This window comes from Hyla sarda, chromosome 9 (genome assembly GCF_029499605.1).
Source record: "Hyla sarda isolate aHylSar1 chromosome 9, aHylSar1.hap1, whole genome shotgun sequence".
Classification (NCBI taxonomy): Eukaryota; Metazoa; Chordata; class Amphibia; order Anura; family Hylidae; genus Hyla; species Hyla sarda.
Genome location: NC_079197.1, coordinates 9934765 through 9961083, shown reverse-complemented (window position 1 = coordinate 9961083; position 26319 = coordinate 9934765). Strand labels below are relative to the sequence as shown.

At 44.9% G+C, this 26319-nt stretch overlaps 2 protein-coding genes across 5 annotated transcripts in view; one reads left to right on the top strand and one right to left on the bottom strand.

The window, feature by feature from the left end:
• Nucleotides 1–347: 347 nt before the first annotated feature.
• LOC130291787 (CXXC-type zinc finger protein 1-like) lies at nt 348–21647 on the bottom strand. The gene is made up of 14 exons (XM_056541051.1): nt 21524–21647; nt 17713–17822; nt 16389–16489; nt 9562–9695; nt 9256–9411; nt 7848–8000; nt 7644–7751; nt 6069–6253; nt 5716–5923; nt 5517–5627; nt 5381–5430; nt 3491–3587; nt 2372–2524; nt 348–711 (listed from the first exon to the last, which is right to left on the bottom strand). Exons 1-14 carry the CDS (start codon nt 21524–21526, stop codon nt 565–567), a joined length of 1716 nt encoding a protein of 571 aa, XP_056397026.1. The 5' UTR covers nt 21527–21647; the 3' UTR covers nt 348–564.
• LOC130291788 (myoD family inhibitor domain-containing protein 2-like) overlaps nt 21597–26319 on the top strand; it is a 28101-nt gene continuing 23378 nt past the window's right edge. For 2 of the 4 annotated variants that reach the window (XM_056541053.1, XM_056541052.1), the window contains exon 1: nt 21597–21743. The gene's annotated coding sequence lies outside the window, so the exon portion shown is untranslated. Of the gene's footprint in view, nt 21744–22991; nt 23522–24311; nt 24828–26319 lie in introns of those variants that run through there. The other 2 variants (XM_056541054.1, XM_056541055.1) reach the window with 2 other exon arrangements.

Genomic DNA, 26319 nt, shown 5'->3' with positions numbered 1-26319 from the left:
AAACTTTGAGATATATATAAATTTGGGTGTGCGCTGGGTTGTGTATCTCCTTTTCTTCTATTTGGTGTAGTGTCTATGTATTGATACATTTAGCAGCCCCTCTGGTATAGATTTTATAGGTGTATAATGCTGAGCCCACTTGCTTTAAAGTGTTTACTCTAGTTCAGTAGTCTCCAAAGTGAAGATCTCCAGCTGTTGCAAAACTACAACTCCCAGCATGCCCGGACAGCCGTCGGCTGTCCGGGCATGCTGGGAGTTTTAGTTCTGCAACAGCTGGAGGGCCACAGCGTGGAGACACCGGTCTAAGCTAAAGACATCAAGCAAGAATCAGTCGGTCACCACGAGTGTTTGATCTATTGCCTCGTAATTTATACAATGTGAGAAGACGACACCTGGGATAACACACAGTACAAGAGGTCACCCGAACACCATTTACAGTCTCTTTAAATTTGGGTTCCAACACGATCTATATAAAAGTTTAGACAAATAAAAAAAACAAAAACAAAAAAAAACACCTTTCTACGTAGAAAAGCCCCTGCCCTCCCCCCCCCCCCCCCCCTTCTATCAGCGCTCCGTGTGTGTCCTCAGGTCCGTGGTGACGGGGTCGTGCTGGATGGTTTGATGTAACATGAGAGCCAGGAGGCCAGCACGATTAGTCATCGCCATGCGGACATTACGTTCCTGCTCAAACAGTTCGTCCAGCTTGTACCACTGCAAAAGACAGAAGGGGAGAATGTGCTTGAGTGACTGGCAGCCTATAGTTTCTATCATGTTTTACCATGTTTAAAAAATGATAAACTTAAAAAAAAAAATAATAATAAAAAATCATAATATATAAAAAATATATATAATATATATATATATATATATATATATATATACACACACACACACATATACACAGCAACAGAAGAATATGTGTATATAAGGTGTCTTGGATGTTTCTGATCCTGCAATGCCTGCTGAACTGATCACACAAAGGCATATTCATAGTGTAGGGTCCGTCCCAAATGAGGTCACCTTACCGTGGTGGGACGGTCCAAGCTATTTGGCCGCCAAATTGCAAGCTAAGTACCTCACTGTTTCATTACTTCATAATTTTATATTTCCATTTATTGCACCATAGATGTATAGCTTTTCATGTTGTATCTATATACTCATGTTTTATCTATATCTTTGTGCTGCTGTATTCTTCTGTTGCTGTATATTTAGCCCAGCAGCCTGCACCTGTAAGCCAGGTCCGTATAATAGTTTGGAATCAATAGTGCTGGCTAACTTATCCTTTTGTCTATACATAAATATATATAAATAAAAGAAAATAAAAATAATATATATATATATATATATATATATATATATATATATAAAAATATATTATATATATATATATATATATATAAAAAATTGTGTTTTTTCTTTTTTTTTACTTGTTTTTAGTTTGTAACTTGATTTTTACATTTACGCCATTCACCATAGTTTCATTTACGTTATATTTTAAGGGAGAAGTCTCACGGTGAAAACATATCCCCTGTACTGGGCCACAGCTCTACCACAGGAGCAGCGTGCCAAGCCCCCGCACTAAGCAGGGTCACCACGCCCCCTCCATATATCTCTATGAGAGTGCCGGACATAGCCAAATGGCTCTCCCATAGAAATATATGAAGGGGGTGTGGCGGCCCCCTCTTCGGGGTTGGGGGGGTTGTGATGCGCCGCTCCCGGGGAAAGCAGAGGCAATCTCCCGTACAGGAGATTGCAGGGGGTCCCAGCAGTTGGACCCCCTGCAATCTAAAACGTATTCCCTATTCTTTGGATAGAGGATAAGTTGTTCACTATATCTTAATTAATAGCTTTTTTTTTTATTTTTTACTATGGGTATGGGGGGGGCCGTATTTATTTATATTTATTATTTAAAGGCACAGATGCCTTTAGGAGATAGGCTGCAACCAGATCTGACTGCAGCTTACTCCTCCCCTTTGCATAAAGGAAACATGTACATTCAGCCATGCGGATCGTCCATGTGCACAGGGAGATCGAGAGACATAATTGTCAGACGAACAAACATTCAGCTGACAGTTATTGAAAGTTTATGGCTACCTTTAGGATTCAGCATATCCAAATGTTTCATTAAGTATGTGAACCCCTTAGACCAGTGGTCTTCTACCTGCGGACCTCCAGATGTTGCAAAACTACAACTCCCAGCATGCTGGGAGTTGTAGTTTTGCAACATCTGGAGGTCCGCAGGTTGAAAACCACTGCCTTAGACGCTTGTTCGGAAACTTCCAAAACTCATGAAAGGCACCACTGATTTATTTAAATTCAGTCCCAGCAGATTGAGAGACAACCCACGAGCTTCCTCTAATACGAGACGTACCACACGAACGCGCTCCAGGTCCACCTCAGCGCGGCGGAGTTTCTCCCAGCAGTAATGGCGGTTACACTTCCTCTTGGGAACCCTGCAGAAATCACCGGTCAAATCAAACACGTCCTTCACGATGGGGCATCCGCACACCTCATCTGCCGGCACCTGGAGAGAGGAAACACAAAAGTGAATGTCTACCGACAGTTTTACCAGTTAGTAACCATTAAAGGGGTACTCCCGTGGAAAACTTTTTTTTATTTTTTTTTTTTTTTTATCAACTGGTGCCAGAAAGTTAAACAGATTTGTAAATTACTTCTATTAAAAAATCTTAATCCTTCCAGTACTTATTAGCTGCTGAATACTACAGAGGAAATGCTTTACCTTTTAGATTTCTCTGTTATCATGACCACAGTGCTCTCTGCTGACCTCTGCTGTCCATTTTAGGAACTGTCCAGAGCAGCATATGTTTGCTATGGGGATTTTCTCCTGCTCTGGACAGTTCCTAAAATGGACAGCAAAGGTCAGCAGAGAGCAGTGATGTCATGACATCAGAGAAATCTAAAAAGTAAAGCATTTCCTCTGTAGTTTATAGCCCCTAAAATGTACTGGAAGGAATAAGATTTTTTAATAGAAGGAATTTACAAATCTGTTTCACTTTCTGGCACCAGTTGATAAAAATAAATAAATAAATGAAATAAAGTTTTCCACGGGAGTACCCCTTTAAAGGGGTACTGCAGTGCAGGACAATTTGTCCCCTATCCAGTGCCTTATCGCAGGGGGTGGGAAACCGCTAGGACCCCCTGTGGTCTCCTGCCCGGGACCCAGCTCTCCTCGTGCACAGAGCGATTTTCACTCCAAGCAAAGAGACTGTCGACCCTCGGAAAAAGTGGCAGTCAACACGCCCCCTCCATGTATCTCTATGGGAGAGCCGGGGAAGCACAAACACAGTATGGAGGGGTCATATTGGCCACTGATACGTGCGGGGGGGGGGGGGGGGGTTCAACACAGCTCCTTGCATGGGAAAGCAGAGACGCCATGCAGGAGATACAACCGCAGGGACCCCCGCGATCAGACACTTATCCTCTATCCTTTGTATAGGAGATAACTTTAACACAAGACGTGTGAGTTTACCTTGGGGTCTCGGGAATGCTCAGGACACAGCACCTGCAGACGTTTGCAGTAGGTTTTGCTTTGCGGGTTGTACACGTCACAGAAGAGACGGGTTGCTCTGAAAACAAAGTGATTTCATAAGAGGAAGCGAGCTGATAACAAAACAGGAAGGATTCTCTATGGCAGCAGGTCTATGCACACAGGACATTGTTTTAGAATGGGAATAAAAACCTCCCATAATAAAAATAATCCAAAACCACTATTTTCCCCCAAAAAAATGCTTCATACTTAGCAAATGAGGACTGCAGTTAAAGGGGTACTCCGCTGCTCAGGGTTTGGAACAAACTGTTCCGTACGCTGGAGACGGGAGCTTGTGACATCATAGCCCCGCCCCCTCATGACGTCACGCCCCGGTGGGGCGTGACGTCATGAGGGGGCGGGGCTATGACGTCACAAGCTCTCGGCTCCAGCGCTCAGAACAGTTTGTTCCAAACGCTGAGCAGTGGGGTACCCCCTTTAACAGCCGAAGCGGAGCCATCTCTGCTGTCTGCTATTTAACCATTTAGATGCTACTGTCAAAGTAGACAGTGGCATCTAAATGGCCATCATAATAGAGTGCAGATCTAATGGATCAATGTAGTACATATGTACTGCATTTATCTATATGAGCAATTAAAAAGCGTGTAAAACATTGTTTTAAAATGTCAATAAAATCCTCCCATAATAAAAATAATCACCACTATTTTCCAAACTATTTTTCCATTTTTTCCCAAAAAACAACAAAAAAAAAAAACAACATATTTGATATCACCATGTGAAAATCCCTGAACTATATAAATCCAGTGCACAGTGAAATGGCATAAACAAGAAAAAAAAATAGCAATCGCCAGATTTGCATTTTTTTTGTCACTTTACATCCCAGAATGCTAAATTGGTAACAATAAAATCTACAGATCACGCACCAATTTTTTTTTTCCATTTATCCGATCAAAAAAAATAAAAATAAATCGGCCTACTAATCGATTATAAAAATAACTATTTGTTGCAGCTATAGATGAGCGAACTTACAGTAAATTCGATTCGTCACTAACTTCTCGGCTCGGCAGTTGATGACATATCCTGCATAAATTAGTTCAGCTTTCAGGTGCTCCGGTGGGCTGGAAAAGGTGGATACAGTCCTAGGAAAGAGTCTCCTAGGACTGTATCCATCTTTTTCAGCCCACGGGAGCACCTGAAGGCTGAACTAATTTACGCAGGATAAGTCATCAACCGCCGAGCCGAGAAATTCGTGACGAATCGAATGTACTGTAAGTACGCTCATCTCTAATTGCAGCCCTACTGAAATCCTCATGAAATTTCATTGTGTAAACATGTCATATGATAAAGTAAAGAGCAGCAGAGCTGGGAAATCACAATACAGTGATCCCTCAACATACGATGGAAATTCCTTCCAAATGAACCATCGTTACTTGAGTCCATCGTATGTTGAGGGATCCGTGCAATAGTAATACAGTACAGTATAGAAAGTTATATTCACGTGTCCTCGCTGCCCTGGATCCTCGCTGTCATCACGTCCCCGGAGTGTCTTTGCTGCTCCGGACTGTCACCGCTGGTCAGGATCGTCGCTACGCATGCCGCTCCTATTGGATGACGGGACGGCGTGCGCGGCGACGACGGAGAGCGACGGCCATGCAGTGGAGCCCAAAGAGGACGGTCCGGAACATCGGAGACAGGTGAGTGACTCACCGGACCACACAGGGGCACATTAAACAGCTATCCGGCGGCAGCTGAAGCAGTCTGCGCTGCCGATAGCCGTTTATGCGAAGGCCCCGACATAAAAAAAGCATCGTATGTTGAAATGATCTTATGTTTGGGCCATCGTAGGTCGGGGGATCACTGTATACAACCTACCCTTCAATTCTTGTTGGGTACATGGATCCGAATGACGTCTGACTTTCATACTGGTGAGATAAAAGGAATATTGTATGTCAGAAAAACTAAAGGGATCCGGCTGATGTTGCTAGCTACTCTGTCCTGCTCGACTTACCTTGGCATAACAGCGCTCCATGTGCCTTAAAGCCACTTTGGGGTTAATGGGATGTCCACAAGATACACAGAAGATCTGCAGGTCGGTGTCATCACTGTCCCCATCGTTTGTCTGTTGCAAAAGAAAATAAATTATATGAGCAAACATGAACCCTATCACGTGTCCGTGCACCTCCCCCCCATCCTAAATCTGGTCCCACCTCCTCATCCTCTCGGATCTGCTGCTGTTTGGCTTTGGTGATTAAGCCTTCCAGCTCGTGAAAGCGCCGCTCCATCTCCTGCAGTTTGGTGCGCGCCTGCTGCTGTTCCCGACGGATGCGTTCCAGAAGCTTCTTGCCTTGCTCCTCGGCGACGCACGGACTCTGCTGCCACTGCTGGATGCGCTGAGGGAGGATCTCATAGATGCGACTGAACAAAACAAGGAGGCAGAGAGAAGTAAAGTAAATGGCCGCTGCAAGGCATTAGAATAGGACGAAGCTCAGGAGCCTGAAATATACAAATGTAGAATAAGACATCTGATCATGGAGGAAACAGACGGAGCTGCTGGACTCACTTGGCCGCCAGTTTCATGCCACAGTCATCGGAGCAGTACTTAGAACCGGCCCTGGCTGGCTGCACACAGCTCGGCCCCAAGCACTGGCGCAGGGAGGAGTAGTCCCGGCTTTCCATGCGTTCCGAGTGCTTGGCTTTGTCCTTATGTCTCTGCTTTTGCTTGTGTCGCTTGTATTTATCGTCTTTCTGAGGAGACAAGTAATAAGACAGTGAGGATGGGGGTTGGATGTGCAGCATTACACAGAGGCTCCTCATGAGGGTGAATCTGCACATTACAGATTCTGTTGCAGATTCACTGAGAATTTCATCCCTGCTACATAGGTGATTACATTCCCAACCGGTGTGCCTCCAGCGGTTGCCAAACTACAACTCCCAGCATGTCTCCTGGGGATTGTCATTTTGACCAAAGTTGCGGTGTAGGTTATATAGACTTTAAAGATTTCAACAAGAACGGTGTAATACTTTATCCTTTGGGGGCACTGCAGGGTAGCTTACACAGATACATTAGATCAGTGTTTCCCAACCAGTGTGCCTCCAGCTGTTGCCAAACTACAACTCCCAGCATGCCCAGACAGCCAGTGTGTCTCCAGCTGTTGCAAAACTACAACTTCCAGCATACCAGGGCAGTGAGTGTGCCTCCAGCTGTTGCCAGTCTACCACTCCCAGCATGCCCAGACATCCAGTGTGTCTCCAGCTGTTGCAAAACTACAACTTCCAGCATACCAGGGCAGCCAGTGTGCCTCCAGCTGTTGCCAAACTACCACTCCCAGCAGGCCCAGACAGCCAGTGTGTCTCCAGCTGTTGCAAAACTACATCTTCCAGCATGCCAGGGCAGCCAGTGTGCCTCCAGCTGTTGCCAAACTACCACTCCCAGCATGCCCAGACAGCCAAAGGCTGTCCGGGCATGCTGGGAGTGGTAGTTTGGCAACAGCTGGAGGCACACTGTCTGGGAAAAACACTGATCTAATGTATCTGTGTGAGCTACCCTGCAGTGCCCCCAAATGATAAAGTATTACACAGTTCTATATAATCTACACCGCAGCTTTGGTCAAAATTACAATGCCCAGGAGACATGCTGTGAGTTGTAGTTTGGCAACCGCTGGAGGCACCCTGGTTTGGAAACACTGATCTAATGCACCTTTGTAAATTACCCTGCACTCTGATTTCATTGAAATCATTAAAGTCTATATAACCTTAACCCCTGCTGTGGTAAAAAGTACAAGGTGGCATACCGGGCGTTGTAGTTTTAGAACAGCTGGAGGCACCTTGGTTGGGAAACACTGTTTTAAAGTCTGCAGTGCAAACCTATTTCTGCCCGGAAGTTTTTCGTAGCACGTAAAGTTGATTTTGTCACATCTGATCCTCTTTTCTAACACTATAAACGGCTGTGGATATTACCTGCGCACATTTTCAGGTAAAGTCTGCAGCCATTCCTTCTCACATAGACATAAGATAGGGCCAGGGACTATTGATAGGATTCAGATTATTGGGCAGACTAGATGGGCCAAATGGTTCTTATCTGCCGACACATTCTATGTTTCTACAGAATAAAAAGCGTAAGGGCCCAATCAGTTACCTTCTTGTCAGATTTCTTCTCCCGCCTCTTGACATGCTTGACTTTGACAGCTCTCTTTCTCAGAACAGAGTCCAGAAATGGCGTGTCATCCGTGTCACTGAGCCAAGGCTATGGAAAACACAAGGATGGTTAAGTCAATAACAGACACCCCCCCCCCCCCCCCCGCCAGATCATCTCCACCAACACCTAACATCACTCAGTTACCAGGTTCTGGTCATCGAAGGCTCCTCCGACACAGAGCGCCTGATACAAGTCTGGGTCCAGAGGAAGGTCGTCGTCAGACAGTGAACCCGCCAGACTGGACGGCTCTGGGGTGTCTCTGTACGAGTATTCGTCATCTTTCACTCGCAGCATTTTCTGAATAAGAAAGCAGAACCCAAAGCAGTGAAATCATAGTGTAGAACAGAAAATGCTCTTTTATTCAAAATCAATGTGCCAGATGACCAGAATTTCTATATTACAGGATTGTCCAAGAAAAACTTATAAAAAACTCATATAAGAGCTTAAAAAGGAAAACCGTCAGCTTCCTATGCAAACTGTCTCCATGGTAACAGACTACCAACAACCTCTGTGTAGTCCAGTGTTTCCCAACCAGGGCACCTCCAACTGTTGCAAAACTACAACTCCCAGCATGCCCGGACAGCCAAAGGCTGTCCGGGCATGCTGGGAGTTGTAGTTTTGCAACAGCTGGAGGCGCCCTGGTTGGGAAACACCGGTGTAGTCTGACACTGCAGTTGTACTTCCTTCCCAAAATGTATTAGCACAAGGCAGAAGAAATAGGAAAGATTGTATGAGAGCAGGATAACAGTATGCAAAATTTGTATTATGTTTGTTACTCTGGAGACGCATAGTTTGCATAAGAGTTGTAAAAATTAAACAATAAGTAACTTATTTTTATTTTATTTTCTTTATTAAAAGGGGTACTCCGGTGGAAAACATTTATTTATTTATTTTTTTTTTTTTTTTAAATCAACTGGTGCCAGAAAGTTAAACAGATTTGTAAATGACTTCTATTGAAAAATCTTTACCCTTCCAGTACTTTTTAGCGGCTGTATGCTACAGAGGAAATTCTTTTCTTTTTGAATTTTTTTTTCTGTCTTGTCCACAGTGCTCTCTCTGCTGACACCTCTGTCCATGTCAGGAACTGTCCAGAGCAGCATAGGTTTTGCAATGGGGATTTTCTCCTGCTCTGGACAATTCCTGACACGGACAGAGGTGTCAGCAGAGAGAGAGCACTGTGGACAAGACAAAAAAAGAAATTCAAAAAGAAAAGAATTTCCTCTGTAGCATACAGCTGCTAAAAAGTACTGGAAGGGTAAAGATTTTTTTAATAGAAGTCATTTACAAATCTGTTTAACTTTCTGGCACCGATTGATTTAAAAAAATTAAAAAAAAAATATTCCACCGGAGTACCCCTTTAATACCTTTCACAAAGCTACTACATTTTTTATTATCTATGTGCTAAAGCAATATAAAAACTAGTTGTAACGTAGCTGTAACCTGTAGCACCCACATCACAAGGTAACACAACTTACACTAATAACTTACACAACTTTCAATAATACTCTATATCCCGATGGGTAAATGATGTCATATTAACACTCTTTCGTACCCGTGCTCTCACTTGACACTGTCGGAGACGACATTTTTGACGGATCTTGTTGGGACCTCCGAACTTCTTCATGTCTCTGCAGAAGTCGCACTGCCCGCAGTCCTCCGTGCGGCTGCAGGACTCGCACTCGCCGCACATACGGGCCGATCGCTTGATCTGATGTCGGGAAACAAGGAGCGTATAAGACAATTCTTGCGCCACATTAAGGATCTTAGGTCTTACCTGGGATAAGGCACCAGAGAGACAACTCCTGGTCCCGTACAGACTTGTCACCTGACTGCTGCCCTATACTAGGGGACACATTACCTTTCCTGCGCTGCTGGTGCTGTTCCTCCTCTTGTCGCTCCTTTGTGAATCTTCATTCTCTTCTCTGTCCATTTCTCTCTCCCGGTCCTTGGATTTCTTGTGTCGGTATTTGATCTCCAGATGAGGATATTTCTCTGAATAGTAAAAAAAACAAACAGATAAAAGATCTCCAGCTTTCTAAATGGAATTGCTTCTCATCGACTAGTATTGATACTACATGTGGTTTCAGAAACACTTTTCTGATTTTCTCTTTTCTTCAACTCCTTAACCCCTTCCCGCAGAATGTCATATATAAACGCCGGGTTGTGCAGTGCGTTCGCGCATCCCGGCGTTTATAAATGACATGCAGTTAACCCGGCGATGCGCAGCATCGCACGGGTTAACTGGCAGAAGTCCCGCTGTTTCCAGCAGGGGACAACTTCTGCTTGACCCCCAGGACCATCAATTGATGGTCCTGGTCAGCGATCACTGTGATTGGTCCCTGTGGACCAATCACAGTGATCTGGGGTGAAAGTTCAGATCCCCCGCACTGCCCGCCCCTGGAAGTCGGGCAGAACGGGGGACGAAGGCTGCGGGGGCTCGCGGGGACCTGCGGCACACGGGGGGGAACAGGAGGGGACCGGCGGACTTACCTGATCCAGCGGCGGGACCGAGGAGCAGCGCGGGACCGGCCACGTGGACGAGCAGCGACGGGTGAGTATATGGTCCTCAGAAGCAGCAGTGAAGATCTTCACTGCTGCTTCTAGGAGTCTGAAAACTACAACTCCCAGCATGCCTAGACAGCCTTTGGCTGTCTGGGCATGCTGGGAGTTGTAGTTTTGCAACATCTGGAGGGCCTCAGTTTGGAGACCATTGTATAATGGTCTCCAATCTGTGCTCTTCCAGCTGTTGCAAAACTACAACTCCCAGCATGCACTGACTGTCCAGGCATGCTGGGAGTTTTAGTTAAGCAACATCTGGCCCTTCAGATGTTGCCGAACTACAACTCCCAGCATGCCCTTCAGCTGTCTGGGCATGCTGGGAGTTGTAGTTTTGCAACAGCTGGAGACACACTGGTTGGGAAACATTGTTTCTAACTCAGTGTTTCCTAACCTGTGTGCCTCCAGCTGTTGCAAAACTATAACTCCCAGCATGCACTAAAGACCATGCATGCTGGGAGTTGTAGTTTTGCAACATCTGGAGGGCCCCAGTTTGGAGACCATTGTATAATGGTCTCCAATCTGTGCTCTTCCAGCTGTTGCAAAACTACAACTCCCAGTATGCACTGACTGTCCAGGCATGCTGGGAGTTTTAGTTCAGCAACATCTGGCCCTTCAGATGTTGCCGTACTACAACTCCCAGCATGCCCTTCAGCTGTCTGGGCATGCTGGGAGTTGTAGTTTTGCAACAACTGGAGACACACTGGTTGGGAAACATTGTCTGTTTCTAACTCAGTGTTTCCTAACCTGTGTGCCTCCAGCTGTTGCAAAACTATGACTCCCAGCATGCACTAACAGACCATGCATGCTGGGAGTTGTGGTTTTGCAACAGCTGATGCAAGCCCCCCCGCCCCGCCACCCCCGTGAATGTACAGGGTACATTCACATGGGCGAGGCTTTTACAGTGGGTTTCTCGCATCTTGAGATGCAGCAAATTTTGCGCTGGGAAACTCGCTGTAATCCCCCGCCCATGTGACTGTACCCTAAAAACACTACACTACACTAACACAAAATAAAATAAAAAGTTAAAAACACTACATATACACATACCCCTACACAGCCCCCCTCCCCCAATAAGAACGTCCGGTACGCCACTGTTTCCAAAGCAGAGCCTCCAGCTGTTGAAAAACAACAACTCCCAGTATTGTCGGACAGCCGTTGACTGTCCAGGCATGCTGGGAGTTTTGCAACAGCTGGAGGCACCCTGTTTGGGAATCACTGGCGTAGAATACCCCTATGTCCACCCCTATGCAAATCCCTAATTTAGGCCTCAAATGCACATGGCGCTCTCACTTCGGAGCCCTGTCGTATTTCAGGGCAACAGTTTAGGGCGACATATGGGGTATCGCTGTACTCGGGAGAAATTGCGTTACAAGGTGTGGGGGGCTTTTTCTTCTTTAACCCTTCATGAAAAGGAAATGTTGGGGTCTACACCAGAATGTTAGTGTAAACATTTTTTATTTTTTACACTAACATGCTGATGTTGCCCTATACTTTAAATTTTCACAAGAGGTAAAAGGGAAAAAAGCCCCCCAAAATTTGTAACGCAATTTCTCCCGACTACAGAGATACCCCATATGTGAGCGCAAAGTGCTCTGGGGGCGCACAACACGGCCCAGAAGGGAGAGTGCACCATGTACATTTGAGGTGATTTGCACAGGGGTGGCTGATTGTTACAGCGGTTTTGACAAACGCAAAAAAAACAAAACCCCACATGTGACCCCATTTCGGAAACGACACCTCTCACGGAATGTAATGAGGGGTGCAGTGAGAATTTACACCCCACTGGTGTCTGACAGATCTTTGGAACAGTGGTCCATGAAAATGAAAACTTGTACAGCCCACTGTTCCAAAGATCTGTCAGACACCAGTGGGGGGTAAATGCTCACTGTACCCCTTGTTACGTTCCTCAAGGGGTCTAGTTTCCAAAATGGTATGCCATGTGTTTTTTTTTTTGCTGTTCTGGCACCTTAGGGGCTTCCTAAATGCGACATGCTCCCCGAGCAAAATTTGCTCTCAAAAAGCCAAATATGACTCCTTCTCTTCTGAGCATTGTAGTTCGCCCATAGTGCACTTCAGGTCAACTTATGGGGTACCTACATACTCAGAAGAGATGGGGTTACAAATTTTGGGGAGTATTTTCTGCTATTAACCCTTGCAAAAAGGTGAAATTAGGGGGGAAACACACATTTTAGTGGAAATTATTATTTTTTTTTTTACATATGCAAAAGTCATGAAACACCTGTGGGGTAATAAGGCTCACTTTATTCCTTATTACATTCCTCAAGGGGTCTAGTTTCCAAAATGGTATGCCATGTGGGTATTTTTTGCTGTTCTGGCACCATAGGGGCTTCCTAAATGCGACATGCCCCCCGAGCAAAATTTGCTCTCAAAAAGCCAAATATGACTCCTTCTCTTCTGAGCATTGTAGTTCACCCATAGTGCACTTCAGGTCAACTTATGGGGTACCTCCATACTCAGAAGAGAAGGGGTTACAAATATTGGGGGGTATTTCCTGCTATTAACCCTTGGAAAAATGTGAAATTTGGGGGGAAACACACATTTTAGTGAAAAAAAAATATTTTTTTTTACATATGCAAAAGTCGTGAAACACCTGTGGGGTATTAAGGCTCACTTTATTCCTTGTTACGTACCTCAAGGGGTCTAGTTTCCAAAATGGTATGCCATGTGAGGGTTTTTTGCTGTTCTGGCACCATAAGGGCTTCCTAAATGCAACATGCCCCCAAAAACCATTTCAGAAAAACGTACTCTCCAAAATCCCCTTGTCGCTCTTTCCCTTCTGAGCCCTCTACTGCGCCCGCCGAACACTTTACATAGACATATGAGGTATGTGCTTACTCGAGAGAAATTGGGCTACAAATATAAGTATACATTTTCTCCTCTTACCCCTTGTAAAAATTAAAAAATTGGGTCTACAAGAACATGCGAGTGTAAAAAATGAAGATTGTGAATTTTCTCCTTCACTTTGCTTCTATTCCTGTGAAACACCTAAAGGGTTAAAATGATGACTGAATGTCATTTTGAATACTTTGGGGGGTGCAGTTTTTATAATGGGGTCTTTTGTGGGGTATTTCTAATAAGAAGACCCTTCAAATCCACTTCAAACCTGAACTGGTCCCTGAAAAATAGTGAGTTTGAAAATTTTGTGAAAAATTGGAAAATTGCTGCTGAACTTTGAAGCCCTCTGGTGTCTTCCAAAAGTAAAAACTCGTCACTTTTATGATGCAAACATAAAGTAGACATATTGTATATGTGAATAAAAATTTTTTTTATTTGTAATATACATTTTCCTTACAAGCAGAGAGCTTCAAAGTTAGAAAAATGCAAAATTTTCAAATTTTTCATCAAATTTTAGGATTTTTCACAAGGAAAGGATGCAAGTTACCACAAAAATTTACTACCATGTTAAAGTAGAATATGTCACGAAAAAACAATCTCGGAATCAGAATGATAACTAAAAGCATTCCAGAGTTATTAATGTTTAAAGTGACAGTGGTCAGATGTGCAAAAAACGCTCTGGTCCTTAAGGCCAAAATGGGCTTGGTCCTGAAGGGGTTAAAGAGGTAGTCCAGCGCTGAAAAACGTATCCCCTATCCTAAGGATAGGGGATACGTTTCAGATCGCGGGGCCCTGGCTCGCTGGCCAGATAGCGGGTGTCAATCACCGCCGACATGCCCCCTCAATACATCGCTACGGCAGAGCCAGAGATTGCCAAAGGCAGCACTCCGGCTCTGCCATAGAGTTATATTGAGGGGGCGTGTCAGCCGCCGCTTCGAGAGATGGTCAACACGCCCCCTTCCCGCGGGCTGTTGGGGCCCCGTACAGGAGATCATGAGGGGTCCCAGCAGTCAGACCCCCTGCGATCTAAAACTTATCCCCTATCCTTAGGATAGGTGATACGTTTTTCACCACTGGATATCTCCTTTAAAGGTCGTCCATTTCCGATTTTTTCACCCTCCCCTTACAAAAACCTTAAAAAGGGGTACTCCACTGGCCAGTGTTCCGGCTGTGTGCACACTGAGGGTGTCATAAACAAACCTTTAAGGGGTGACCCACTAGCGGGGGGAAACCCTTACTAGAAACCCCCCATAAAATAGTAATGTTTATTATATCGTGTTTAAAATCATGTACCCTCCACAAACAAATGTTAAAATTGTCAGCGGTGTCGATGTGGTTGGTCTAGGAGAAGGGCAGCCTCTCCTATCTGGGTGGAGAATGCTGTCTATTCTATTCACACTCATATTGTGCGCTCTGCGTTGAGCACAGCAGGTGACAGCACTCACTCCCTACTATTGTACACCACTATGCCGCTGAATTAAAACATGAACTGATAGCCTCCCCGACGTTTCGCTGGTGAATCAGTTTTGTCAAGGGCTATGAGGCTACTATCTCTCGGCCACGTCCCCTCAACGCAAGTCTATGGGAGGGGGTGTAGTGGCCGTCAAGCCCCCTCCCATAGACTTAAATTGATGGGGCGTGGCCTGACGTCATGGGGGGGCATGGCCGACCCCCTCAGCGCGCACAGCATTTGGAACAAAATGTTCTAAAAACAGCCGGAACATTGGCCAATGGAGTATCCCTTTAACTATATTTACTTTTCTGTATGAGGGCTTCTTTTTTGTGAGACAATTTGAATCTTTATTTTTGATATGGGTACCATTATAAGGAGATGTATCATGAATAAAAGCATATCCCCTAGCTGCAGGATAGGGATAAGTTTCAGATTGCGGAGGGGTCGGACCGCTGGGACTCCCGCAATCTCCTGCAAGGGCTCTCTGCTCTCCCCGGGAAATGGGGCGTCGCGACCCTCGCACAAAGCGGCAGCCCACACGCCCCCTCTATCTATCTCCAGCACCATCATAGAGATAAATAGTGTGTCGGCTGCCCCTGCGGGGTTCGTGGCGCTCCGTTCCCGGTCCTGTGCAGGAGATCGCGAAGGGTCCCAGAAGTCGGACCCCCCCAGCGATCTTAAACGTATCCCCTATACTGCACATAGGGGAGAAGTTTTTATGCACGATACTTCTCCTGTAATATGAGGAGAAGTATCATAGGAGTAATAATAATAGGAGTACAATGATGGCAGAACTGGTTACCATGACAAGCTAATGGGGGTGACTGGGTGACAGAGCCTGGCCCCACATAACAGCATATTGTGACATCCAATTAGTTAAATGGCCAAGATTAAAATTATCTCCAATCCCCGCTGCTCTCTGACCATGAATGTCATCTGTAACTAACATTACATACTCCATAGTTTTATAGTACGTCATGTGTCATTAGAGGGTTAAAGGGAAGCTGTCAGCTTCAATTCATGTTCCAAACACATGGCACCCTCCAGACACATGGCACCCTCATATGGCCGTCTGTGCTTTAATTATACAGAAAAATACTCTTATTCTCTGGTGTAAAGAGTCAATGAGGCGTTCCCAACCCCTTAAGTGCCAAGGGCCGGAATGCCTCTTTGCTTTTCCTAACATCCCTGCCCCAGTTTGACTTGTTTGCAAATCTGGTCCCTATGCTGTGCATACAAGCTGTGCTTAGGTGCGAGATTTAAAAACAAGGCCTGGCTTCCAGCTGACTGTCAGTCAAGCAGGGAGGGGAAGCAAGGAGATATTTCAGTCCTGAACAGATTCCCTTTAAGGCTATGTTCCAAGTGGAATCCGGCGGAAAAATTCGCTCTGAAATTCTGTTGTTTTCAATGGGACTCTGCTGCACTGTGCACACGGCGGAATTTCCACGGTGGACACATCTGCCACTGAATTTCAGTTCGACATTCTTTTTCCAGAATCCATTCGGAAATGCATTGCCGTCTATGGACACGGCTCATTTCCAAGCAGACATTCTGCCTTGTGAACAAAGCCTTAGAAGTATGACTATGAAAGAAACAGATACTAGACCAGTGGTCTTCAAATTGTGAACCTCCAGCTGTTGCAAAACTACAACTCCCAGCATGCCCAGACAGCCAACGGCTGTCTGGGCATGCTGGGAGTTGTAGTTTTGCAACAGCTGGAGGTCCATAGATGTAGACTGACTGATGTAACAAGACATGGAAAGTGTCTATTGACTTGGGGGTCCATAGCCCCCACCTGGTTACACAGAGCTGCTCACCTCGGCACTGCATACAGTACCACTCCCGAATGGCCTTCGCCATCTTCTCCGTGATATTGATGCAGTGTCCATGGAACCATTCGTTGCAGTGATCGCATCCTCTGAACAGGAAAAAGAAAAACGTCAGTGACATAGAAAAGTACTAACAGATAGTACTAATGCAGGGATCAGTTACACATCTGGCTTTAAAGAGTCAATAAACCCTTGAATCAACAGTGACTCCATCTAGAAACATTTCTGAATGTTCCGACCAATTCATTTCTATTACAATATTATGAAGAGGAAGCATTAAAATTTTATTACAGGTAGGGGGGGGGGGGGGAGTCAAGGTCCCCACAGATCATGGGGGAGAGTTATCAAAACCTGTCCAAAGGAAAAGCTGCTGAGTTGCCCATAGCAACCAATCAGATGGCTTCTTTCATTTTTCACAGGCCTCTTTTAAAAATGAAAGAAGCGATCTGATTGGTTGCTATGAGCTTTTCCTCAGGACAGGTTTTGATAAATCTCCCCCCATGATTTTACATACATATTTATATATATTTATCTATCTAAAAAAGTTAAATAATAATATAATATATATATATATATATATATATATATATATACACACATACACACACGCTATATATATGTATGTGTATATATTTTATATAGCTTGTGTGTGTGTGTATATATATTACACACACACACACACATATATATTAAAAAAAGCTGATGTTTAAAAAAAAATAATTATATCAACTGGCTCCAGAAAGTTAGTAAATTACTTCTATTAAAAAATCTTAATCCTTCCAATAATTATCAGCTGCTGAAGTTGAGTTGTTGTTTTCTGTCTGGCAACAGTGCTCTCTGCTGACATCTCTGCTTGTCTCGGGAACTGCACAGAGTAGAAGAGGTTTGCTATGGGGATTTGCTTCTAAACTGGGCGGTTCCCGAGACACGTGTCATCAGAGAGCACTCAGACAGAAAAGAACAACCTAAACTTCAGAAGCTCATAAGTACTGAAAGGATTAAGATTTTTTAATAGAAGTAATTTACAAATCTGTTTAACTTTCTGGAGCCAGTTGATACATAAAAAAAAGTTTTTTCCTGGATAACCCCTTTAAAGATTGCTACCTGTGAAGGTGCTGTGATTGAGCAGATTTGCATATTCCTTTTCCCAGAATGCCCAGTGGCCAGTAATGGCGCCTCCCCAAGGAGGATACTTACTCCCTTTTGCATATTATATATATATATATATATATATATATATATGGGGATCCATTCTGAGCGGTCATATGGAAACTATCTAACCACTCCCCGGACCCCTCCATCCCTCACTTACATCATAAAGCAGTTGATGTCCGGTTTCCGACACACACAGTACACTGGTGCATTCTCTCCATTCTCAGTCTCACCCAGTCCGGCCAAGTCAGGATCAGAATATTCGCTTTCCTACAGAAACATAAAAATAATAATAATAAATTAAATATATATACATATACACACACACACACACACATATATATATATATGCGCAAGAAATTAGCAGCACTATTTATCCAATGTCCAGTATGGTCCCCACGCACCAGGCCATGACAGTATTAGACAGAGTGGATGCGCGCCTCCTCTGATATGTTTACTAAGGTTATTAACTACCGTATACACATACAGGTGCAATATACGTGTGATCATTTCACCTATTAATGGTTGATTTGTATTTTCAAGCTGGTTTTTAGTATTATACACTTGGCATTTTCTTCTATGTATGGAATATCAATATAAGCACTTTATGAATGGATTTTTATGCACAATACTTTGTCAGTATTTTTGTATTATTACACTATGTATAAGGAATTAATTGATGATTATAAGCACTTTATTGTTTGCACTGATGTGTTCTGGATATAAATACCCCCTACTTTGTCACTAAGCTTGAAAATGGTCCTATAGTAGGACTGAAACTGCTGTGTTGTGAGCCAATAAATCCGCAACTTATTTTCTTCACTACTTTAGAGAGTGCTGCGCCATTGTTTTATTCTACTATATATATATATATATATATATATATATATATATATATATATTTCAGTTTTAGGCATTTATAGTAAATAAAAGCTTGGCTTCCAACAGAGGGGGCGCTATCTTATACGTAAGCAGCACTAGATCTGCAGGATGATGGGGGTTACAGTAATACAGAAATGGACTGCCCCTGAATGGGTGTGCACTGTGTTCAGGCTGCGTTCACACGTTGCAGTCCTATTGTGTAACACAGTAATTACAACGTGTGAACACAGCCTTAGGCATGAACCTAGCACAATTACGCACAATTATCACTTTGGATGTAGTTTACTGTATTGTTCTCTGTTACCAGCCACTTCAGGCTGGAAGGATGGGATGTAGTATTCTTTAATGCAGTGGTCTCAAAACTGTGGACCTGCAGCTGTTGCAAAACTACAACTCCCAGCATGCCCAGACAGCCATCAGCCATTAGCATTCTCAGTTTCGTATCTTCACATATAATTAGTGCACTCCTCAGTTCTCAAAACCTCTGCTTGCGGTCAGTGAATTGGTCATGTGGTTTTTGTAGTATACGTGCTGACAGAGAAAGCACGGTCACATGTTTTTTTTACAGATGAAACATATAAAAACTATTTTAAAAGAGCGTCACAGTGCCAAGTGTGAACACGGCCTGACAACAAAGTGATGCGCAAACTGCATAACCAGGAAACAGTGAAGGTCACATGACCAGGATAGATTCTTCAATGAATGTAAACAAAGGTCACATGACCAAGGAAGATTCTTGTGAATGAAAACAGAAGGTCACATGATCAGGGCACATTTATCTAGTCACATGACCAGGGTGAGTTCTCTGAATGTAAACAGTGATGTCACATGACCAGGGCAGATTTGTCTCTAAATATAAATAGTGATGTCACATGACCAGGGCAGGTTCTTCTCTGAATGTAAACAGTAATGTCACATGACCAGGGCAGATTTGTCTCTGAATGTAAACAGTGATGTCACATGACCAGGGCAGATTTGTCTCTAAATATAAACAGTGATGTCACATGACCAGGGCAGATTTGTCCCTGAATGTAAACAGTGATGTCACATGATCAGGGCAGGTTCTTCTCTGAATGTAAACAGTAATGTCACATGACCAGGGCAGGTTCTTCTCTGAATGTAAACAGTGATGTCACATGACCAGGGCAGATTTGTCTCTAAATATAAATAGTGATGTCACATGACCAGGGCAGATTTGTCTCTAAATATAAACAGTGATGTCACATGACCAGGGCAGATTTGTCCCTGAATGTAAACAGTGATGTCACATGACCAGGGCAGGTTCTTCTCTGAATGTAAACAGTAATGTCACATGACCAGGGCAGATTTGTCTCTGAATGTAAACAGTGATGTCACACGACCAGGGCAGATTTGTCTCTAAATATAAACAGTGATGTCACATGACCAGGGCAGATTTGTCTCTAAATATAAACAGTGATGTCACATGACCAGGGCAGATTTGTCTCTAAATATAAACAGTGATGTCACATGACCAGGGCAGATTTGTCTCTGAATGTAAACAGTGATGTCACATGACCAGGGCAGATTTGTCTCTAAATATAAACAGTGATGTCACATGACCAGGGCAGATTTGTCTCTAAATGTAAACAGTAATGTCACATGACCAGGGCAGATTTGTCTCTAAATGTAAACAGTAATGTCACATGACCAGGGCAGATTTGTCTCTGAATGTAAACAGTGATGTCACATGACCAGGGCAGATTTGTCTCTGAATGTAAACAGTGATGTCACATGACCAGGGCAGATTTGTCTCTGAATGTAAACAGTGATGTCACATGACCAGGGCAGATTTGTCTCTAAATATAAACAGTGAAGATCCCATGACCAGGGCAGATTTGTCTCTAAATATAAACAGTGAAGATCCCATGACCAGGGCAGATTTGTCTCTAAATATAAACAGTGATGTCACATGACCAGGGCAGATTTGTCTCTAAATGTAAACAGTAATGTCACATGACCAGGGCAGATTTGTCTCTGAATGTAAACAGTGATGTCACATGACCAGGGCAGATTTGTCTCTAAATATAAACAGTGATGTCACATGACCAGGGCAGATTTGTCTCTAAATGTAAACAGTAATGTCACATGACCAGGGCAGATTTGTCTCTGAATGTAAACAGTGATGTCACATGACCAGGGCAGATTTGTCTCTAAATATAAACAGTGAAGATCCCATGACCAGGGTAGATTGGTCTCTGAATGTAAACAGTGATGTCACATGATCAGGGATGAAAAACAGTGATATTCACATGATCGGGGCAGATGCTTCTATAAATGAAAACAGTGATGATCACATGATCAGGGTGGGTCCTTCTAAATGTAAACAGTGAAGATCACATGGTAGATTGGTCTCTGAATGTAAACAGCGATGGTCACATGACCTAGGCAGATTCTTTTCTAAATGTAAATTGTGATGTCACATGACCAGGGCAGGTTTTTTCTATGAACTAAACAGTGAAGGTCACATGACCACGACAGACTCTTCTATGAGCGGAAACGGTGATGGTCAAACGTTTTATGATGTAATGAACCCATATGCAAAGTCTGAAAGAAAACAGCACAGTGTGTCACTAAAGCAGAGTTTCCCAACCAGTGTGCCTCCAGCTGTTGCAAAACTACAACTCCCAGCATGCCTGGACAGCCGGGCATGCTGGGAGTTGTAGTTTTGCAACAGCTGGAGGCACACTGGTTGGGAAACTCTGCTCTGTAGACCTAATAGAGATCCGACCACTTAAACTGGAAAGCCCTTGACTGAAAACACGTGACTGAAATCATAGACCACCCAACCCCCAATACTAGGACCCTAATACCACAATCTCTATAGAATAATGACAGAGAGATGGGGGATGGGATCCTGTTCACACCACAGCCTGTGAGTCAGGTGACCGCTGCCATGTCTACACACAAAGAGAAGGACCGACGTGACAATGGCCGCTTATAGACACCCACCCGTGTACCCCACTCCACACGGGAGCCATTATAGACGTGTGCGGGGGTGTATACAGTATATAGGGCCCGGGGAGGCAGAACAGACACATATACACACTGAGATATTGTTGTTTTCTTACCATGACCGCCGCTTCCGGTCTTCTGTCTCCGCGGCAACCAGCGCGACTTCCGGTTCCGGGTCACGCCCGGTGACGTCATTATTGTAGTATTTATGCCGTGCGAGGCGCCGAATTCTCTTCCCTGTCGTGACGGGATTTTTGTAACCTGTGAGATGGTGGTGGGACTACAACTCTCAGTATTCCCGACCTCATAGGAGTTGTAGTTTTCACCAGATATGGGGTATAGGTTATATAGAATCCAGTGATATCTGTGTAATATTTTAGATCACCTGTGGGGGCGCTGTAGGATAATTTACACTGAGCACATTACATTACAGCAGTACGTCTCAACCAGGGTGCCTCCAGCTGTTGCCAAACTACAACTCCCAGCATGCCTAGACAGCCAGTGTGCCTCCAGCTGTTGCCAAACTACAGCTCCCAGCATGCCTAGACAGCCAGTGTGCCTCAAGCTGTTGCCAAACTACAACTCCCAGCATGCCTTGACAGCCAGTGTGCCTCCAGCTGTTGCCAAACTACAACTCCCAGTATGCCTAGACAGCCAGTGTGCCTCCAGCTGTTGCCAAACTACAACTCCCAGCATGCCTTGACAGCCAGTGTGCCTCCAGCTGTTGCCAAACTACAACTCCCAGCATGCCTAGACAGCTAGTGTGCCTCCAGCTGTTGCCTAACTACAACTCCCAGCATGTCCAAAAAGCCTTAAGCAGTTGCCAAACTACAGCTCCCAGCATGCCTAGACAGCCAGTGTGCCTCCAGCTGTTGCCAAACTACAATTCCCAGCATATCCAAACAGCCTCAAGCAGTTGCCAAACTACAGCTCCCAGAATGCACGGACAGCCTTTGGCTGTCCGGGCATGCTGGGAGCTGTAGTTTGGCAACTGAGACATGTAGTTGGGCAACACGTGGAGGCACACTGTATGTCTGGCCATGCTGGGAGTAGTAGTTTGGCAACAGCTGGAGGCACACCGGCCGGCTGAGCATTGTAAGAGTTGTAGTTTGGCAACAGCTGGAGGCACACTGGGTGTCTGGCCATGCTGGGAGTAGTAGTTTGGCAACAGCTGGAGGCACACCGACCATCGGGGCATTGTGGGAGTTGTAGTTTGGCAACAGCTGCAGGCACACTGGGTAGGAAAAACTACCCTCGGGGGTGTTCACATGTCGCTTATCCGTTTCATGTGTATTCCACGTTGCAATATGTGCAAAACCATGTGTTCTACGCGTCCTATTGTTTTAAATAGGAATATGAGCCACAGTTCCCGCTGCGAAACGCGTCGAGTTCAGTGTGAACCACAGGGGCAGAAGAGGGATGTGGTGCCCACTCTTCGCACCACATTTATTCAAACTATACGCCAGCAAATAGATTGTCGGGGAAATCTGTGCCAGTTCACAGCTGGATGAGGTTTCTGAGGCTGGAGTGCAGCCAGTCTTAAAGGGGTACTCCGGTAAAAAAAAATATATATATATATATATATATATATATTTTTTTTTTTCATATCAGCTGGTGCGAGAAAGTTAAACAGATTTGTTAATTATTTCTATAAAAATAATCTTAATCCTTTCAGTACTTATCAGCTGCTGTATGCTCCAGAGGAAGTTGTGTAGTTCTTTCCAGTCTGACCACAGTGCTCTCTGCTGACACCTCTGTCCATGTCAGGGGGGGGTCATGTGGTGCACATACAGCTAAAAGCAGCACTCGCTCAAGTATCCTGGATAAGAAGGGAGGAGTTATTGAAAAGAGCCTGAAGCAAATGAAAGGACTGCAAAGAGACTACACAAGACTCTCAGTATCTGATCCCGGGGCTTGATTTATTGCTTAAACTGCTCAGTAGTGCTCTATAATGTCCTCAATAATGCTACTGTCCTGTTTCTATTCCCGTCCACATTGTGAGGATAAAGTGCTATCAAGGAGGATAACAAGGCTGAACAAGGACCCCTCTGCAATACACCAATCTCTTCAGTGACCTACGGCAGTCCAGGTGTTGTGCAGCAAACCAGAGTTGTGTGAGTAGAAGTCTACATCATAGACTTTCCAATTCAGTGAATCTGCTGCAAAAGTAACATTTAAAGGGACAGTGACCAAATATACATTCATCTGGCTCAAAAGCTGTAACATCCTAAACCAGCGTTTACCAACCAGGGTGCCTCCAGCTGTGGCAAAACTACAACAGTTGTACTCACTCTTGCAACAGCTGAAGGTACCCTGGTTGGAAAACGCTGTTCTAAACCGTGCTGTTTCACGCAATCCTAGTGTCCAGAGGTCTCCTTCCTGCACTAGGATCTAGATCGGTGTTTCCCAACCCAGGGTGGCTCCAGGTATTGCAGAACTACAACTCCCAGCCAACGGCTGGCTCGGTGCATCCTGGGAGTTGTAGTTTTGCAACAGCTGGAGAGCTGCAAGTTGGACACCTAGGCCCTAGCCCAGTGTTTCCCAAACAGGATGCCTCCAGCTGTTGCAATTCTGCAACCCCCAGCATGCTGTTTTAAAACTACAACTCCCAGCATGCCCGGACAGCCTTTGGCTGCCCGAGCATGCTGGGAGTTGTAATTTTGCCACAACTGGAGAGACACAGGTTGGACACTTAGGCCCTAGCCCAGCGTTTCCAAGCCAGGATGGTTCCAGCTGTTGAAAAACTACTACTCCCAGCATGCCCAGGAAGCCAACGGCTGTACATGCAAGCTGGGATTTGTAGTTTTGCAACAGCTGGAGGCACCCTGGTTGGGAACCAGTGCTCTGGATGTAAAACCTCTGCCAGGGCCCCTAAACTTTACATGTTATTTACAGTACATGTCAGCCATTGGGTGTGCGCAGCTGCCTTTGGCTATCCGGGTATGCTGGGAGTTGTAGTTTTGCAACAGCTGGAGGCACCCTGATTGGACAACGCTGTCCTATATTGTGTTGTTTTACGGAATCCTAGTGTCCAGAGGTCTCAATGGGAAGAAGTCATCTGACAAAATAATAGTTGGGTCCGCAGGATAACATCATGACATACATAGCCCTAGGACTACTACTCCCAGCCAGCCTGCAGCATAACACTCATCATCCCTGTGCTGCCGTCCGCTCTCCACGTTCCATCGTACATAGTCTTATATAATTTGGGTTTATGATGCTCCTGGGATCAGCCGCAAACAGTGATTGAAGTGGCGGCCTGAATAATTCATGGGGATGTAACGCAGCCTGCACTCTGCACTTACATTATTCACGCCCTTACACAGCAGTAATCAATGGGAAAACTTCTCGGGCCGTCCCATTCACTGCTGGAGGGGGTGCGCCTATCAGCCTCGGGCCAACTCATAGTTTCTGGGGCACGTGAGTAAATGGAGAACAAAAATACCTATGGTGGGGTACGACCCCCCCCCCCCCCCCCCCCCCCTGAATATCAAGGATGCAACTAAAATGGTCCATTATGTATTTACCTATAGAATTTACACAACTTTATGGGGTCTAAGTATTGGTCCTCAGGTACCAGTTTCTAGATTAGTGTTTCCTAACCTAGGGTGCCTTCAGCTGTTGCAAAACTACAACTCCCAGCATGCCCGGACAGCCGTTGGCTGTCCGGGCATGCTGCAAGTTGTAGTTTTGCAACAGCTGCAGGCACCCTGGTTGGCAAACACTGACAAAGATACTGGCCAATTAAACACCTAAATGCTGTGGTGCACCCAACATGACTAACCACAACTCCCAGCATGCCTGGACAGCCCTTGGCTGGGATGTGTGCTGGGAGTTGTAGTGTTGCAACAGCTGGAGGCACCCTAGTTGAGAAACAATGACATAGATCCTGGCCATTTAAAACTACAACTTTCCAGGCATGCTGGGAGTTTTAGTTTTGCAACAGCTGGAGGAACCCTGGTTGGGAAACAATTACCTAGATCCTGGCCATTTAAAACTACAACTTTTCAGGCATGGTGGGAGTTGTAGTTTTGCAACAGCTGGAGGAACCCTGGTTGGGAAACAATTACATAGATATCCTGGCCATTTAAAACTACAATTTTCCAGGCATGCTGGGAGTTGTAGTTTTGCAACAGCTGGAGGCACCCTGGTTGGGAAACAATTACCTAGATCCTGGCCATTTAAAACTACAACTTTTCAGGCATGCTGGGAGTTGTAGTTTTGCAACAGCTGGAGGCACCCTGGTTGGGAAACAATGACATAGATCCTGGCCTTTTAAAACAACAATTTTCCAGGCATGCTGGGAGTTGTAGTTTTGCAACAGCTGGAGACAGTTGGGAAACACTAACATAGATCCTGACCAATTAACTAACTAAATGCCGTGGTAAAGCAGAGGTTACCCCCACATGCAAAACTCCTACCAGCCAAAGCTGTCCGGGCATGCTGGGAGTTGTAGTTTTACAACAGCTGGAGAAACCCTGGTTGGGAAACACTGACATAGATCCTGACCATTTAACCACCTAGCTGCTGTGGTATAGCAGAGAGTACCCCACATGCAAAACTACAACTCCCAGCATTGATGGCAGTTATAGTTTTGCAACAGCTGGAGGCCCCCTGCTTAGAAAACACCACCCTATGTGTAAGCTGGTTTTAGATGTAAAACCTCTACCAGGGCCCCTAAACCTTAAGTGTTATTTACAGTACATGTGATCCAATGGGGGGGAGTGCAGTCACCGTAATCTTGCAAAATGCAGTAATATGCCTGTCAACAGGGCATCAAGGGGTGGGTGTAGAAATAAGGGCCCCCTGTTATGTCTGTGTGTGCACATCCCTGGTCAATACCGTAAGGCTAGGTTCACACTGCGGAACCTCCGAGCAGAAGTTTCCGCCCGGACATTCCGAGTGCGGCCGA

Excerpts from the sequence above, each read along its gene's own strand:
- LOC130291787 (XM_056541051.1), bottom strand. Across the intron at positions 9,696-16,388 it reads GTACTGTATGCAGTGCCGAG|AGAAATATCCTCATCTGGAG; the intron begins GTGAGCAGCTCT and ends TTTACTATTCAG. Across the intron at positions 7,752-7,847 it reads CCTTCGATGACCAGAACCTG|CCTTGGCTCAGTGACACGGA; the intron begins GTAACTGAGTGA and ends TGTTTTCCATAG.